Here is a 17,567-nt window from a genome sequence, read left to right as displayed (position 1 = left end):
AGCGTGTGTAAACCTGAAAAAGATGAGCAACTGTGTTCCTTATGAGCAGAGGAGAAAGGCCCATTGTTCAAGAGTACACTAGCTGCAATGTGCGTACAGAAAGGCCTCTGTTGTTCAGTATGCCTCGTGAGTACCTTTCTTTCAGGATGTTGCGCAGTTCTATGGAAGTGACATTAACTCTATGGGCCTCTCTGTAGGTGTTTAAAGGGAAGAAAGACAGCATGCCACCTCACATCTGCGCCGTGGCACAGAAGGCCTACTGGAACATGCTCATGCAGAGACAAGATCAGACCATCGTCCCCCTGGGGAGAAGCGGCGCTGGGAAAACAACGTGCTGCCAGAATGCGCTGGAATACCTGGTGGGCGCGGCGGGCAGCGTGGACGCCAGGGTCACAGGTGCAGAACAGAAGAGCGGCGAAGCGTGTATTGTCTGACTGTGTTGAAATCTGAATGTCATTGTGCACAGAGGCTTGCTTTATTTATCCGCTCGTCTGGGACTCAGTTCTGCTGCAGAGGACTTATTTGCAACCTGGTATAAGGGGAAGTGTTTTGCCACTCAATGGGGGAGCAGGGACGGGGTTGGGGTTGCTGCGGGTGGCACGTGAGGTGTAGGGGACAGAAAAAAACCAACATAAAAATACAAAATAAAAGACACTTACCTTCTGCTGACCTCTGAAACCTCTCTCCTCGCTCCTCTTCTTGTTGTGTCCCAGCATTCACTGCGACACCAGCACAGGCTCCCCAGCAACCCTGGCGCTACGTTCATGCTAAAGTTAGCATAAAAGAAGTGTCAGGATTGGTCTGAGCGGCAGTGACTGCAGCTCAGACACAGCCCTGGGGTCTGTGCAGTTTCTCCAGCCCGGATGTTAAACTCATCCGGGCCGGAGAACCTAAGTGTGCATGTGTGTTTGGTGGGCCTGAGACAGCCGGCCAAACACATATGCGCACGGAGGTGCACTTTATACTTCGTTCCCTCCCATGGCACCGCCCCTCGCTGTACTGGTGGCTGAGTCAGCAGATGAAAAATGAAACGATTGTGGAACTATTGTTTCATTTTTCATCTCCTGGCTCTTGGCCAGGTGGGCGTCGTTCCTCCGCCATTGCAGAGGAGCGGCCCCTGGTTTTAGTTGACAATTGCTGTTTACATTTCTCATACATCTACTGACTGTTTTGGTCTGAAGACTGTTATTATGACACCATCATGCATACTTCAATCCACCCACCAAAATTCTACCAAATAAAGCACATTTATGACATGAAATCTTACCTTTTCTGCACTGGTGCCCATAGATTTGCAGCAAATAGTTGTTTGTTTAATGAATAGAAATGGGGGCCATTTAGACCTGTTGACCTTTCCCCTGGAGGATGGAGGCCATGACCTCTTGGACCTTGACCTATTTAGGGATCCTCATCTACCTATTTGTGACCTCTGTACTGTGAACGGAGGTGCTGCTTCTACGGTGCCTTTGCCAGGTCTCATAGTCTGAAAAGTAGGTGCCGTTTTTAAAGAGCCTGCCTGTCAAAGTCTTCGTATTGAGAAAATAAACTAAAAAGCAGAAGTTTGTGTTCTCACAACAAAAAATAAATGCCCCCAGCATTCAAGAATTTTCCTGCTGTGCATGGGGGCCATTATACACTTTCGCTACCCAGTACACCATGCATAGCAGAGTGAATATGGGTAAGGTGAATGAATGACGGACTCCCACCATTAATATTGTGACATGTCCTGGTAGGCCCTTGACAGACGAGCCACTAGGTCAGAGGCTCACACTTGAAGAGCTATCAGAGACTCTGCTGTTGTAAACACAGCACTTCTGTGACTCCTAACAGAAGAAATGCACATTTGGTAAGGCGACAACACTGTCAATTTATAGTTGTCTTCCTACTCTGTCATATTCTGGAACTCATCTCTGGAAATATATGTGACATTGATTTCTGGTAATTATGGAACAGTGGGAGCCATCAGATGTCTTCAGGCAGTAATAACTGGCGAGTCAAGGGCTCTCTAAATAAGAAATATCAAGATATGTCGATCACCAATTTGGTAGGTTTTACTTGAGATTATCAGAAAGTAGGATAACAGATTGAGGGCTGGCTATTAAGCACAGGGAATTTCAAAGATGCCAGACATAATTGCAAAACAAACGTTTTTCACGACCTAGAACATAAACATGCATTGACCAGCTCTGGCATTCATGACGAAGTAGGAAAAACAAGCATTGTATGAGTTATTAGGATTTCATATGTTAGGTCAACAGGCTTACGCTATTGGTGCTAAATTGATAAGCTCGACATATTCGTAAACATTTTACACCAAGTCCATGTCCGACATGGCAGCTGCCCATACATTCATCAAGTGCAGCAAAATTTATAATTTCTATCTCTTGCATCAGTATTATTCTTATTCATGGAACTACCCGCTCCCTCCCGCACACGTGCTATCAGTGGCTGCTGGCTACCATCTTGTGCATTTGTTTGTAAAAACAATAATTTTCTTTTGAGAGATCACTTTTTAACAGTTTTACCGTTTTCATGGTTCTGTCAGTAGCAGGTCTTATTATTACCGAAATATTGACCTAAGATAAATGAAGAGCTGAGTGAGCTCTGCCATGATTCAGATTTCCCTCTTGCACGTCACACTCAGATGTAAGCAGTCAGCCTTCAACTCACTGAGGGGCAGATTTAGGAGCCCCTAGCTCCTCCTTGCGCCATATTAGCATCATTTTTTTTACGCTAATGTGGCCCAACGAGGCCAAAATTGCTGCACCAAATTTACAAAGTGGTACAACGCATGCATTGCGCCACTTTGTAACCAATTGCGCTACATTACCCCTGCTCAAGCCATAATGTATGCAAAGGGGGTGTTCCACCATTAAGGTGGCAGAATAAATGGCACAAAGAAATCGAAGGGAGTTCTTTGCGTCATTTTTTTCGGCACTTTTAACGCCTGCTCAGAGCATGTGTTAAAAGGAGGCACACCATTGATTACAATTGGCCTCAGTGGGCTTTTCAGGATTAGCATAACTTTTTTTAGGCTAATCCTGCAAAGCTCCGAGATAGTGTCAAAAATTCTGATGCTAGTTCCCTAACTATCACCAAAATACTTTGTATATTAAATGTGGCACACACATGGTAGCGTATGGGGGTGCTAAAGGGCGCAAGGTGCAGCATCACTTTTTATAAATCTGCCCCTGAGTCTTGTTGAATGTGGAACTGCCCCACTTCACAGTTCCTCTTGAGGGTCTACCTAGTGATCAGCTTTGGCACCAAAAGTTTGTGTTGGCACAGGGAATTATGATGGCACAAGTAGTTTTTCTCAGCAGACCAAGTGAATGTGCCGACCTAAGCAGCATTTTCCGTAGCTCTCAAATAGATTAACCCCCAATCATGAACCCACAGGCTGCAATTAGTCCTACGGTGCTGTAAGGCATTCTGAAAACCCTATCACCACCACTATCCCTCACATCGCATGCTGAGACACTTTAGCTGACAAGGGTCTATTCCTTTGTACTAGTAGTTTGTGGCTTTAGACCACATATTTTCATGTCACCTAGTTCAGGGTTGAGCCTTAAAGGTCCAGGTGGGATACATCACTGCTAGATTTTCAGGACATTTGCCTAAGTTAAATATACATGTTATGAACCCAAATGAAACTTAGAGCCTAGGCTCTTCTGAATGTCTGACACACATGCTTCCATCCTGGACCTACTATGGACACCTCCAGTGGTGAATCCTCTACAATGGTGGAGGAGTGTCGCCCACTGGCTCACAGCCAGCAGCAGAAAAATAAAACGATATTTCATATTGTTTTATTTTTCTGCTGCTGGCTGAGCCAGCAACGGCAGGGAGGGGCAGGGCTGGGCCATGGGAGGGCATAGGGAGGTGGGGGAGTGGAGTGTGCCCTTAACAGCACATATCTGTTTGGCCAGCCATTCTATGCTGGCCAAACAGACATGCCCGGTTAGGTTTCTCCAACCCAGCTGTAATTGACAGCCGGGTTGGAGAAACAGCACAGACTCCCTGTGCCTAAGCGAGCGACAAGCCCGCCCGCTCAGGCCAAACCCCGCTCTGCTTTCATGCTAGGTAATAGCATGAGAGCAGTGTGGGAATTGCACAGGGAGTCTTTCATGCTGTCCAGGGACTGCTAGGACCAGGAAGCAGAGGAGCGTAATGCGCCTGCAGCACCAGGTAGGTGTTTTTTTAAATTATTAACTCCTTTCCCCTGCGCTATCTCCTCGCGTTCCCCCCTTCATCCCCTATGCCCTCTGCACCCACCCCACCACTTATAATTTATGTCGGACCCCGCTGGGCACCTCTAGCCAATACAAAGGCTAATCCTTGTCCAGCATACAGTATGTTACAAACTGTTATTCTCGTGTTTGCCTTGCATTGATTTGAATGGTACCATACAACATGTAGGGCCTTATTTAGTGTTTGGAGGAAGGGATACCCATCACAAATGTGACAGATGTACATCTGCCATATAACAAATGCATTACATAGCCTATGGCACTTGCAATACTACAGACGGGATATCTGTCACATTTTGACAGACTATCTTCTCCATCAAACTCTAAATAAAGCCCATGGTTTGGAATGCAGTGAAATTGGAGACATCAATTTTCTTTTAGTACAAGCACTGCATGTCTTCTATTTCTGTGATATTTGACTGAAATTTGTGAAAATAAGCCCTTTGCTAAATAAATGTGTACTTTGACTTTTGATGATCAAAATAAAACTAGCTTAAGTCTGAACATGATTTTGATTTTTTTCTATTTTTTTTTAGTGGAAAAAATCCAAGCAATGTTTACTGTTTTGAAAGCATTTGGCACTGTATCAACGAGTCAAGGCAGCAACTCTACGCGATTCTCTATGGTCACATCGCTAGATTTCAATTCTGTTGGCCGAGTAACAGCTGCCCATCTCCAGGTATTGATTCAGTTTAAAATGACTGCCTCCAGGTGCCACAATGGTAATCTTCATATATCTTCATGTAAATATATAGTCAGACGACTGAACGATTCACGCAGCTGTCAGACTCATTGCCTTATTTTAATAGCATTGCTAGAGGAGTGTATCATGATTCGTAGTTCTTTAGTTCTTTTGTGTTGTCACAAAGATCAATAGCTGGGTATTGTGGGGCTTGCTTCCCTCGAAGCAGAAACAGGTGCTGGTTTTTGCAATTACTACTATTATGACTCCAGCGTTTGGTGATAATAGGTAGTTAATGTTGGCACCCATCATTCCTTGTCAAAGTAGTTTTTTTTTGTATACTATGGCTCACTTATAATTTTGGTATACATTTCATGAGCATTTCATATGAGTTACATTTGATTTAATTCATTACACCCAAGTACTGGTGACTTAAGGCTTAGTTTATTGGGCTGAAAGTTTCTACTGTCAGTTCCATTCTTACTACTTGGTGATTAGGTCACCCCCTTGGACTCTACTGATCTTCACTGAGCAGTGGAGTCAATGGAGTCTGAGGGGATCCCCAATCATCACTAAGTACTAAGGATAAAACTGTCAGCAGGATATTTGAGCCCAATGAACTGAGCGTCAGGTCACAAGCAACTGTGTTTTTTTGCAGAGCAACTGCTTTGCACTTAGTTTGCAATGCAGGTAGTAATATGTTACAGCAAAAAAGTTACTTTTGGTAGGATTTGTAAAAATCCTAACTCATACATAGTAATGAGGCAGGATTCCCTAAGTAAATAGTATTAAACGGGTTGCGAATGGAGTAATGGAGACCTATAGGAGAAAGCAAACCTTCATTATTGCATTTGAATTTGTAAATTATCTTTATTGTAGTCCCTGTCCCTGAAGAGACAGGATGCAGAAAGCATGTGTTCCCTCAACTGCGCATGCCAAAATGCTCACAGCCTTTATTCACAAAGTGAAAACTGTCCCTCAAAAACAGGTTCCTCTAAGTGAATGAATACTACCCCCTTTCAAGTGTTGGCATGCAATCAACGGTTTATGGCTGCAGTTGCCATCACAAACCACTGATAAATCAAATAGCAATCACTAGTAAAGGAAGATGCTCATTTCACACCCCTCATTCCTATTATTTCATAATGAGTTGTAATAGGTGCATAGTGAGTCACAAAGACTTCTGTGACTTGCTGTGTACCTTTTATATATGGCAACCTTGAGGGTGGTTTAGAGTTGGAAGGCAGGATACACCATCTTGCTTTCCAAAATAATGGTCCATCTGCCCTTTCAGGGTCAGGATGACCATCACTTTTTTGTTGAGGGATCCCTGTTCGCTGTGTCAATGAAAGGTTTTCTCTGACGGAGTAGGGCTATCAGAGAAAAGTCACTTACTTTGCCCATCCTACTTAGGGTGGACAGCATGTTGTCATTTTTTCTGTACTTAAAGTTTCTTTCCACGTAAAACATGGCAGCAAGGGACAGAATAAAAAAACAAATACTGGCTTTCTAACAGAGGAAAAAACAAAACAATTACAATAACATACTATCACTTTAGTCGTTTGTATTTGTAGAGCAAAAAGTCTGTACGTTTTTGGTGGACAGCCATCAAAACTGATGGCAGCTGTCCACCAAACTTTTTGTACCTTGACAGAAGCCTCCATGATGGCATTTCCTGTCAAGGTAGAGGTCACGGCTGGGTGTATAATGAGTTCTAAGTTTGCCAGACAGTAGTCTAACAGGGTGGCAGAGGTGATGTCCTCTGTCATCCTGATAGATGGACTACTATTCGACAAGCTCCAGATCTAGCTCTTGGGATTTTAAGTCACAATGCCTGCAAATTTGGGGTTCAAAGACATTGTAACCACAAAATAGCTTAGTACATCTGACCCTTTATTCGTTTTTAGGGTTGAGCGCAAAGCTCTATGTCCTGGGTGTAATCTCTCTGTGGGCTTTTAACCACGCCCATGTCAAGCCCATCGGTTTGGTTGGTTCGTGGGCTTGCCTTTTAAAAATAGCTTGATTTAGTTAGTGAAGGGCATGCATACGTAATGTCTTTTCCTGTGTTTAGCCCTCCTCAAGTGCACCAGCCAACTACTGAAAACATACAAGGCTCAATGTTTTCTGTATGGTTTCTGCACTACGTTTTCTCTTTATTTCACAGGTAGCGTGATCTCTCTAGGCAGTACGCAAGCGATTTCTATGACATCGACCCTGTTACATAGATTTTTGCACTTTTGCCATTTATATGGATAATTGCACTTTTGCTGGTTACATGGATAATTGCACTTTTGCCGATACAATTCACTGCGAGCGAATTTCTGTTCCCTTTTGTGTGTCTGCTTTGCACTCATGGCGGCCATCGGCTCGCATATGTGAAACTGTTTTACTTTTCAGTTTATGTGGCAAGAACAGTCCGGTTAGGAGTTTACAACACTAATAGCTTTAACTCGAGCAAACGCGAGACCCATTGCATTGCAAATGCTTTTTAAATTGGAAACTCTCTCATTGGACCTTCCTTTATTAAGGAAAAAACTACAGTGGGAAAAGAGAAAGTGTGAGAGAAAAATGAAGGATGAGGGGAAAAACGAGTGAGCTACCTTTCTGAGAGGAATAGAGACAGTGTAATAGATGGAGGCAGAGGTAGAGTTTATTGATTTTCTAATCTAAAGCCAACTCTGTTATATGATGTATACAGAGCTACATGAAATGTCTCTGCTACGATTTGTTGAAGTCAAAGAGTCACATTCAGTGTTATTATTTGCAACATACTGGTCCACATTACGTAAACATTACTTCTAGAGGTGAAATACTTCTATGTGAAGATTATAATTCCATTGGAGTTTCTGCCTGATTCTATTGCAACCACGTATTATTGATGTTGGTAAGACAATTCCACCTTTGGTAGTATCATAGATTAAAGTAGCTATTGTCATCAGTACACGTATTCTCAAGCCTTCAGTACCTGAACATGTACCTGAAGGAGTTCAAATAATGTTGTGCAATGAAAATGCCAGAAAGCAAAAAATTATATTTTAGTTTCATGGGAATGAACCGAGTCCTTGCAAAACAAAACACACCTGGATTACTGTTTATTGACCAGAAATAACAACCACTTCAGTTTTAATACAATTACTGGCAGTGGTCATTTTACAACCATTAGTATTCCCGCAGAGCAGGCTCCATTGTGGAGTGACATCTCAATAGGTTGTATTTACCACCAGTGGTGAATACTAAGGCCCATATTTATACTTGTTTAGTGCCGCATTTGTGTCAATTTTTGACGCAAAATCGGCGCAAATTTACAAAATGCAATTGTATTTTGTAAGTTTGCGCCGTTTATGGGTCAAAAAGTGACGCAAACGCAGCGCTAGAAAATTATAAATACGAGCCTAAGTACCATTGGCTGTTATCCTACCATGCTTTCCATGATGAGGACTTTTGTGTAGTAGCAGGAATTAAAAAAAGAAAGTCCCTGACATAGAGTCTGGTGATTTCATGAGGGAGGTGGACACAGACCATAATTTACTACCAGCTGCAATGCACCCACGATAAACTGTATTGGCTAAAAACGTGATTTGTAGTGTCAACCTTATATTTGTTGAAAAAGAATGCAAAGTGGAAAGTTACAGAATATAATTATATTGTATCTTTTTCAGACAATGCTCTTGGAACGATTCCGCGTTACTCAACAACCAGAAGGGGAAAGTAACTTCCACGTGTTTGCCTATATGCTAGCAGGCGTGGACATGGATCTCAGGTAGAGTTGCACTTTGGCAGATTTTGATTTTTAAAAGTAACAGGATACTTTTAAAACGATTGTCCGTGCATTTCAGCAATGCTCTCCTTGGGGTTTGCGGGTGGAGGACTCCATTCGAGATGTGCTTGAAATATCCATATGCCATTGTGCTTTGGGGCGTGATTGTTGCAGAACATAATGAAGTTGACCTGCAACAAATGTATTGCTTTAACTATGAAGCGTACATGAACTAGGCAAAAGGTACATTTTGGAATTAAAACAAACGGTAATGTGTCTATAACCTTTCTAAATAACAATGCAGGGAGGTTCTTGAAGTACACAATTGCATGCAAACATTGCATACAGTGTGGGACGCAGTGTGTTTGAGGGAATGGATTCTTCCTCACATGAAGGAGGCAGATTGCCTCTCTCCCCTACCTTAATGATCATGACAGATCATCTTGCAGGAGTTCCACAGGGCATAATCTTGTTTCCTTACATTTTTATTGTCACCCTCGACCAACACTAAGCAAATCCTCTGCTTTAGAGTGAATTTCAACAGATATGCGAGTTACATCCAACCGTGCCGAAAATCCTACCAGGATCTCTGAAGAAGTGTAGCAACTTTATCTCATGTCTGTTGGCATTTGATAAAAGAATGAGTTTTAGGTGTATGAAGATGAGTCCAATCAAGAAAAATATGATTGTGAGAGGTCCAGTTGCCTTTGGCCACTGGGAATCTGCCATCTCTCAATCTTGAAAATCCCCATTCTCCTTTCTGTGTGATTATAAATCTGCACATTGTCATGAACCTACAGCTGTATATGATGATCCAAGGATAAAATGCAACAGAGTGATTTCAATTATGTGCCATGGTGGCAGCACCTCTCTATGAGACTTCCACTTTCTGACAACCCATTATTAGTGGGCTGTCTGTCATTGACACCCGCCAGTCTTCTTTATCATTGATTTGGCTCAGAGCAGAAGTATGGGGATCTGGTAGACCCTAGCCTTGGACAGCCCTACATGATCCTCACAGAATTGATGCAGAGCACTGTCTGAAAACATCAGTCTCAATACAGGTGTGGTGCCAAGGAGCACTTCTGAATCAGGGTGAAAGGCTGTGGTCCTACCTGTGACACATGTGTTTTGTACACTTTGTCATAGGCTTGCATGGAACCAGTTAAGATTGTAAGACTGCTGAACCCTCCCCATCTTGTGACAGCAGAGGAGTCAGGGGAGGAGTGTCCTGCTTCACCCTTCGCTCGGCTATGATTGGGTGGCTTCTGCCTCACAGTGCACTTTACTTGCATAGTTCAGGCTGTATTATAAAAACCCTAGCCTTTCTAGCTACTTACCTCCTATTGTGCCTGCTTCCGCTTTCCTGCGCCTAGCTGATCTAGCCATTTGCTCCATGCTGGTGCTTGGCATATGGAACACACAGAGCAGCTCTCCTCAGATTTGGGCTCAGAGACACAGCACAATGTTGCTAGGCCAACTTTGGAAATGACAGCCGCTCCAACGTTTCCAGCACCACGTCTGGATCCTGGAACCTGGACCCTTGCGCCATTAGAAGTGGGAAAGGTGGGCATGTTAACTTTGAGTTTTTGCTAGTGTAAATGTTAATGTTTAAGAATCAGTATGTGCATATGTTTACATAAATGACTCTATATGTATTCTGTCAAGTGGGTGACAGAAGAGTACCCATGACCCAGGAATAAAATGTTCTGAGTGCTGAACCTTTAAGTCCCAAAGTTACCTATGGTTCTTTTCTTGCTAATCTTACCCCCACAAGAGTTAAGTTTTCGTTCATGCTGTAGCCTTGAGAAGGCAGCCTCCTCAGCATTGCCACTACTGGTGCCACCTGGTGATAGATTAAACCAGCCACCATGTGGAATCATTAGGATATTATGGCAGCACTTTTTTATAAATTGTGCTGTGACATTACGAAAACACGACCCTGTTGCCAAAGTTCATGTTTTTATTCTCTCCTCTCTTGACTGCACCTCTCCTAATGTAATGAACCTTCAAACGGATACTGCTTAGTGACTTGGGACAACTCTCCACCCCAGCATTTCTAGATAGTATTGAAATTACTCTTCCTAAAATAAGAATTGCACTAAATACAGAGAATTTCATTATATCCAAATTGTGAGGTAGAAGGAGCTCAGCCTTTTTTGTTTATTTTTTTTAAGTACGAAGAGCAGAGGAAGTCCTGGAGAGTAAAAATGCATCTTGGTGATGTTAGTAAGGATTTGGATGGAGGAGACAATGACTGTGGAATGTCTTTCTGATGTTCTAATTTTTTATTAATTATGGAGGTTTACAAGTCCCCAATAATGTTTCCTGAAAACTTGCTTGTAAAACTTTCCTAGACGTTTGAATTAATGGGTAGACCCACATAGTCTTATGGATGCATTGTCATTTGCCCGAATCACGAGCAGTGGACATCCATCCTCTTTCCACTCTTATTTATGATTTATAAGGCGCGACACGTCATTAGTAGCCCCTTCGATATACCTTTGTGTGTTTATGCGGTATTGTTTTATAGTGAACGTACCACTGATCTCAATGAGACTGAAATCAGACTTGTATGGCACCAAAGGCCAAATAACCAGTATACTTACCCTTGGAAATCCATGGTTAGATTTCAAGTTTACATGTTGGAGGACTGCTTTGGGACAGGGGTTTTGCTTAATTAAACACTGCGCAAACTTCTTCTGTGCAAAGCAATTTAGCTCTGCACGTGCAGGCTTTTAGCAGGCAAAAGTAAATTAATGCAATTGGCAGCATCGCGTTGCACCCAGAAATCTTTAATAAATGAGGACCACAATATCCTGTATGATTGGGTGTAACGCAGACCCCTGCAGTCCCTGCAGTGGATGGGCGCTCCCTACAGTTCAGGGGCCACCTTTCAACCAAGGACCAACGGATAACTGTGAGATATGGGAGACCCAGGGGCCCATCATCACATTCTGCTGGGGGGGCTCCATCATTTTGCGCTGCCCCAATGCCTGGATAGGTCTATGTCAGACCTGGTATTTAGGTAAGACTTCTGAATAATATGAGAAGTTAGTTACTTGTCTCACGTCGTACCATTTTGGTTACATTTCCTCAAATCTTAAATGCACTTTCATCATTTACAGTATTCTCTGCAGCCTCCTGTCATCTAATGCATTATTTATCCCTTTGTCACCCTCCCAGGAAGCTGACAACACGCATGTCATGTCTGATGTGAACTTAAAAGAAATGTCGCTGCACTACTGAAGCAGCAGGGAGTTCACTTAGCGTCAGAACCTGTAAATAATATATAATTTCACTAAGGATATGGCATTCAGAAATACCAAACCTTTTCTCCCACTTGGTCTGTGACTAAGTGAAAGTTGAGACTGCAGCTGGGTGCATACGAGGCCAGCATCTATGATCATATGCTGCCACATTAAAACTGCTCCTCTCCCTTGGAAAAGGTTTTACATAGCACAGACAATAGCATGGACGTGTTTCTTTTAGTACAGCAACTGTATAATTCGTCTAGATGGACTCTGTGTCTACTCCAAGATTCGTGTCTATTTGAGGAGGTATTCCAGGTTTGGAATTGTATACATTTGTGATATGTGTAGCCCTATCGAGTTTCCCAGGTCCCTACATGATGTGCTGCTCCAGTCCAGGTTTTTTACTTTTTTGAATTTTGAGACTTCTAGTCTTGTTTTACCACTATAAAACAGGACTACAAGTCCCAGAATACAGAGGGAAAAAGACTGGTACAGCACATCATGCATGGACCTAGAAAACTTAGCTGGTAAGTATATATGCATTCTTACCTCACAACCCCTGGAAAATATAAGGAAGTCTTGGAAAAATGCTCGGACGCATTTTCCCTGAAATTAAACTCAAGTACAGTTTCCTTATTTAGAAATGGTGTCTTTTGTTGGCAGTCAGGTTACCCCCTGTCCAAGCAAGGACCCTCACTCTAGTCAGGGTAAAGGAGAATCACACTCAGTTAACCCCCGCTCACCCCCTTGGTAGCTTGGCACGAGCAGGCAGGCTTAACTTCAGAAGCAATGTGTAAAGTATTTGTACTAACACACACAGTAATAGAGTGAACCACTACAAAATGATACAACACAGCTTTAGAAAAATAGGCAATATTTATATAAAGAAAACAAGACCAACATGACAAAAAAAACAACATACACAAAGATATGAATTTTCAAAAGAATAAGGGTCTTTGGTCCTCATTACGAACTTGGCGGTTTGGCCTGCCATGCCGGCAGTGGCGGCTGAAGCCGCCAGACAGCATGGCGGGCCAAAATCCCATATTTTGAACATGGTGAGGGCCGCCAGCGGCAGCCCTCACCCGTCGCCAGGCTCCCGCCGTCAGGCAGCCTGGTGGTGAGTTGAAACACCATCCGCCAGGGTAGCGGCGCTACCCTGCGGATAATGTTTCATTTCCCGCCAGCCTTTTCCTGGTGGGATATCCTGCCTGGAAAAGGCTGGTGGAGGGGGTGCCCCAGGGCTCCCCTGGGGGCCCCTGCACTGCCCATGCATTATGCATGGGCAGTGCAGGGGCCCTGGTGCAGAGCCCAATTGCGCAGGTCACTGCCCGATCTGCACGACTGGTGCAACTGCACCTGCCGTACAGAGGCATTGACGGCGGCTCCATGTGGAGCCGCCCTCAATGTCCCAGCCAGGTCTTTCTGTGAGCCGGCGGGTAGAAACAATGTTTCCACCTGCCGGCCCACAGAAATGTTCATTATTTGGCCGGCGGGGATCCGGGGTCGCTGGCGGTCAGTGTTTTGACCGCCAGCATGATCATGGTGGACGTTTCCGCCATGTTCATAATGACCACCTTAATCTTTAGAAGACAGTGATAATGCAGTTGTTACAAAAAGTACCTGGTTAGCGTAACGTATAAAGCTGCATGGGTGAGCGAGCATCAGAAAAGTCAGGGATGTGTTGATTCCTTACTCGCAAGTGAGGCCGTGAGTTATTTCCTTCTCCGTTCGGGTTGGCAATGTGTCATTTTTCTCCTTCACAAGAGAGCGATGCTTCGATTTCCGAACGGGGCAACTCAGGTCTTGGAAAATCCGGTCGTACGATGTTTGAAAACCACGCTGCATGGGGTTTGCGTTCTTATCAGCCTCCGTAACCGGGTGTTGCACATTGTTTCTCCAGTCGCGTTGTGTCGATCTCCCAGCCACGATGCAGGTAGAGCATCGATTTCAGTCTGTAGTGTGGTTAGTTTTACGTATCCTTTGCGCGTTAGCTTTCAGGCTTTAGGCCTTTGTGCACTTTGCCCTGGATATATTTTATTCATTTGCTTGTAGCTTAGAGCCTCTGTGCACTTTGCTCTAAATACTTTTTATCAGGCTTTGTACTGTTATTTTTCAAAAAGCCAGTTCTACGGTCTTGTTTTATATTCATATCACACTGTTTAGCCTACTTCAGCACTGGAGTTCTCCATAACACATTCCTGTTCACTCTGTGCTTCAGTCAAGGATACAGTCTGGTACATTGCCGATAGACGTGGTAGGAGTTTAGATTTGGCATTTCTGCGTAGGGACATTTTGTGATCACGCTGACATGTTAGTTATAAAAACACTTCCTTGTCCCAATACACGGAAGAGGGAGATTCCGACCAGGGAACCACAACTAGACGCTGACTGCCTCATTGCAGATGCTGAATCAAGATCACAGGCCTTTGCTCAGGTATGAGGGCTGATGTCTCCCCGGTGAATCAGAAAGGCAAGTTAGAAGCTTAACATGCTGTGCTCGAAATAGAACAAGCAGAGGGAGAGTAGAAACTATTAGACACAATGATAGCTTTGTTCTTATGTTTTACTCTCCTGGTGACTATTTCAATCCTACTGTGTTGTATGGTTCTGGTTATTGCGGCTCACGCCTTATTATCTAAAATGCAGTCGTTTTATTAAAACATTATATAAAACTTATACTGCCTTTGTCATTTGTATATGAGATCATACTGTAAATGAGAGAGTTGGTTTGGATCTGAGTGACCACGACTTCCCTGAGAAGTTCCAAAGATGTCATGCGCTCGGCTGCCCAATCATCTCTTCCCCGTGGGAGAAATGAGGCACTGCTAGTTAGCCTGAGCAAAAGCCGGATTTAGGGTGACAGAGTTCCTTACACGTGGGTCAGACTCAGTCCCCCACACCGTTATCGATCCTGCTGCCTAGAAATCCAGTAGTCTCATTTAGGATAATGAGAGCCCACGCGACAAGTCGTGAAGCCAACAGCGCATTGTGGAAGGTGCATTGTAAATTTCCCCACACAGCGTTCTCTGCGTGCATTTTCACTTCTTGCCTGCCAACTTCACCTTTCAAGGGCCCAAGAACTGGGTTGGGCACCACTTGGCAGGGCAGAAGTCTCAGCAGGGAGTCCAGGTTCTGGCAGGGGAAGTGTTTGATTGCCCTGAGACATCAACAACAGGAGGCAAGCTCAGTTCAAGCCCTTGGAGATTCTTCTCAAGCAGCAATGCACAACAAAGTCCAGTCTTTGTCCCCTTTCACAGGCAGAAGCGGCAACTGCAGGATAGCCCTACAAAGCACAGTCACAGGCAGGGGCAGCACTTCTCCTTAGCTCTTCTCCTTGGTGAGGTTCCTCTTGATTCCAGAAGTAATCTAATTTTCAGGGGTTTTGGGTCCACTACCTATAGTCCTTTCTGCCTTTGAAGTAGGGAAACTTCAAAGGAAAGTCTCTCTTGTTTGTAAGATCCTGCCTTGCCCAGGCCAGGCCCCAGACACACGCCAGGGGGTTGGCGACTGCATTGAGTGAGGGCAGGCACATCCCTCTCAGGTGTGAGTGACCACTCCTCCCCTCCATACCACCACAGATGGCTCATCAGGATATGCAGACTACACCCCAACTCCCTTTGTGTCACTCTCTAACGAGAGGTGTAAACAGTTCAACTGTCAAACTGATCCAGACAGGAAATCCACAATCAGGCAGAGTCACAGAATGGTTTGAGCAAGAAAATGCCTACTTTCTAAAAATGGCATTTTCAAACGCGCAATCTAAAAACTAAGGCCCATATTTATACTTTTTGACGCTAAACTGCGCTAACGCAGTTTAGCGTCAAAAAATTTAGCGCCGTCTAACGCCATTCCGAAGCGCCATGCGGGCGCCGTATTTATGGAATGGCGTTAGCCGGCGCAAGCAGACCGGCGCTGCCTGGTGTACGTGGAAAAAAACCACGTAGACCAGGCAGCGCCGGCGTAGGGGGAAAATGGCGCTAGGGCGTCTTAAAATGGCGCAAGTCGGGTTGACGCTAAAAAATCGTCTTAACCCGATTTGCGCCATTTTTTCGACGCCCAGACGCCATTTAAATGACTCCTGTCTTAGTAAAGACAGGAGTCATGCCCCCTTGCCCAATGGCCATGCCCAGGGGACTTATGTCCCCTGGGCATGGTCATTGGGCATAGTGGCATGTAGGGGGGCACAAATAAGGCCCCCCTATGCCACACAAAAAAAATTGAAAAATATGAAAAATTATACTTGTGTGAACTTACCTGAATGTCCCTGGGGTGGGTCCCTCCATCCTTGGGTGTCCTCCTGGGGTGGGCAGGGGTGGCAGGGGGGGTCCCTGGGGGCAGGGGAGGGCACCTGTGGGCTCATTTTGAGCCCACAGGCCCCTTAACGCCTACCCTGACCCAGGCGTTAAATAGTGGCGCAAATGCGGGGTTTTTTGACCCGCCAACTCCCGGGCGTGATTTTTGCCCGGGAGTATAAATACGACGCATTTGCGTCGCCGTCATTTTTTTAGACGGGAACGCCTTCCTTGCATCTCATTAACGCAAGGAAGGCGTTCACGCTAAAAAATTACGCTCTTTGCCCATACTTTGGCGCTAGACGCGTCTAACGCCAAAGTATAAATATGGCGTTAGTTTTGCGCCAAATTTGCGTCGAAAAAAACGACGCTAATTCGGCGCAAACGGAGTATAAATACGGGCCTAATTTTCCTAAAAGATGTTTTTTTTAAATTGTGAGTTTGGAGACCCTAAACTTCACCTTTCTATCTGCTCCCAAAGAGAATCTGTACTTTAATAATATTTAAAGACAGCCCCCATGTTAACCTATGAGAAAGATAGGCCTTCCACAGTGAAAACCAAATTTGGTAGTATTTCACTGTCAGGATATATAAAACACATTAGAATATGTCCTACCTTAATCATACACTTCACCCAGCCTATGGGGCTACCTAGGGCCTACCTTAGGGGTGCCTTACATGTAAGAAAAGGGAAGGTTTAGGTCTGGAAAGTGGGTACCCTTGCCAAGTCAAATTGGCAGTTTAAAACTGCACACACAGACACTGCAGTGGCAGGTCTGAGCTAGGTTTACAGGGCTAATCAGGTGGGCGGCAAAACCAGTGCTGAAGGCCCAATAGCAGCATTTGATTTACAGGCTCTGGGCACTTCTGGTGCACTGTACCAGGGACTTACTAATAAATCAAATATGCCAATCCTGGAAAGCCAATTACACATACATTTTATATAGGAACACTTGCACTTTAGCACTGGATAGCAGTGGTAAAGTACCCAGAGTAACAAAAACAGCAAAAATTGTGTCCAGCACACATCAACAACCTGGGAAACAAACAAAAAGTTAGGGGAGACCACACCAAGGATGCCAAGTCTAACACCTTCTTACTCTTAGTAATAGGTAAAGCCTGCTCTGCTCTGATAGTTTGAAGAATGCAAACCTCAACTCTACTTTAGCATCATCTCCAATATAAACATTACATGACCTAGTGGCTAAACTATCTAAATCAGCTTACAGAGATTCCACTTACTAAGAAAGATCAAACCAGTCATCCTAGCAAATTACTCCTATCCGGTAGTTCCCGGTTCTTTCAATTTCTAGGCCCTGGTAAAAGTGT

General features: G+C 44.2%; 1 protein-coding gene across 1 annotated transcript in view; it reads left to right on the top strand.

Annotated features, from left to right (window-relative positions):
- The window catches only part of MYO18B (myosin XVIIIB), a 1,377,385-nt gene that overhangs the window by 39,148 nt on the left and 1,320,670 nt on the right, over window positions 1–17,567 (top strand). The window contains exons 5-7 of the mRNA XM_069214702.1: window positions 198–396; window positions 4,787–4,929; window positions 8,592–8,692. Coding sequence (XP_069070803.1) covers window positions 198–396; window positions 4,787–4,929; window positions 8,592–8,692 — 443 coding nt within the window. The remainder of the gene's footprint in view (window positions 1–197; window positions 397–4,786; window positions 4,930–8,591; window positions 8,693–17,567) is intronic.

This window comes from Pleurodeles waltl, chromosome 11 (genome assembly GCF_031143425.1).
Source record: "Pleurodeles waltl isolate 20211129_DDA chromosome 11, aPleWal1.hap1.20221129, whole genome shotgun sequence".
Taxonomy (NCBI): domain Eukaryota; kingdom Metazoa; phylum Chordata; class Amphibia; order Caudata; family Salamandridae; genus Pleurodeles; species Pleurodeles waltl.
The sequence above is the reverse complement of the archived record's forward strand: the minus strand, read 5'-3'. Positions and strand labels throughout refer to the sequence as shown.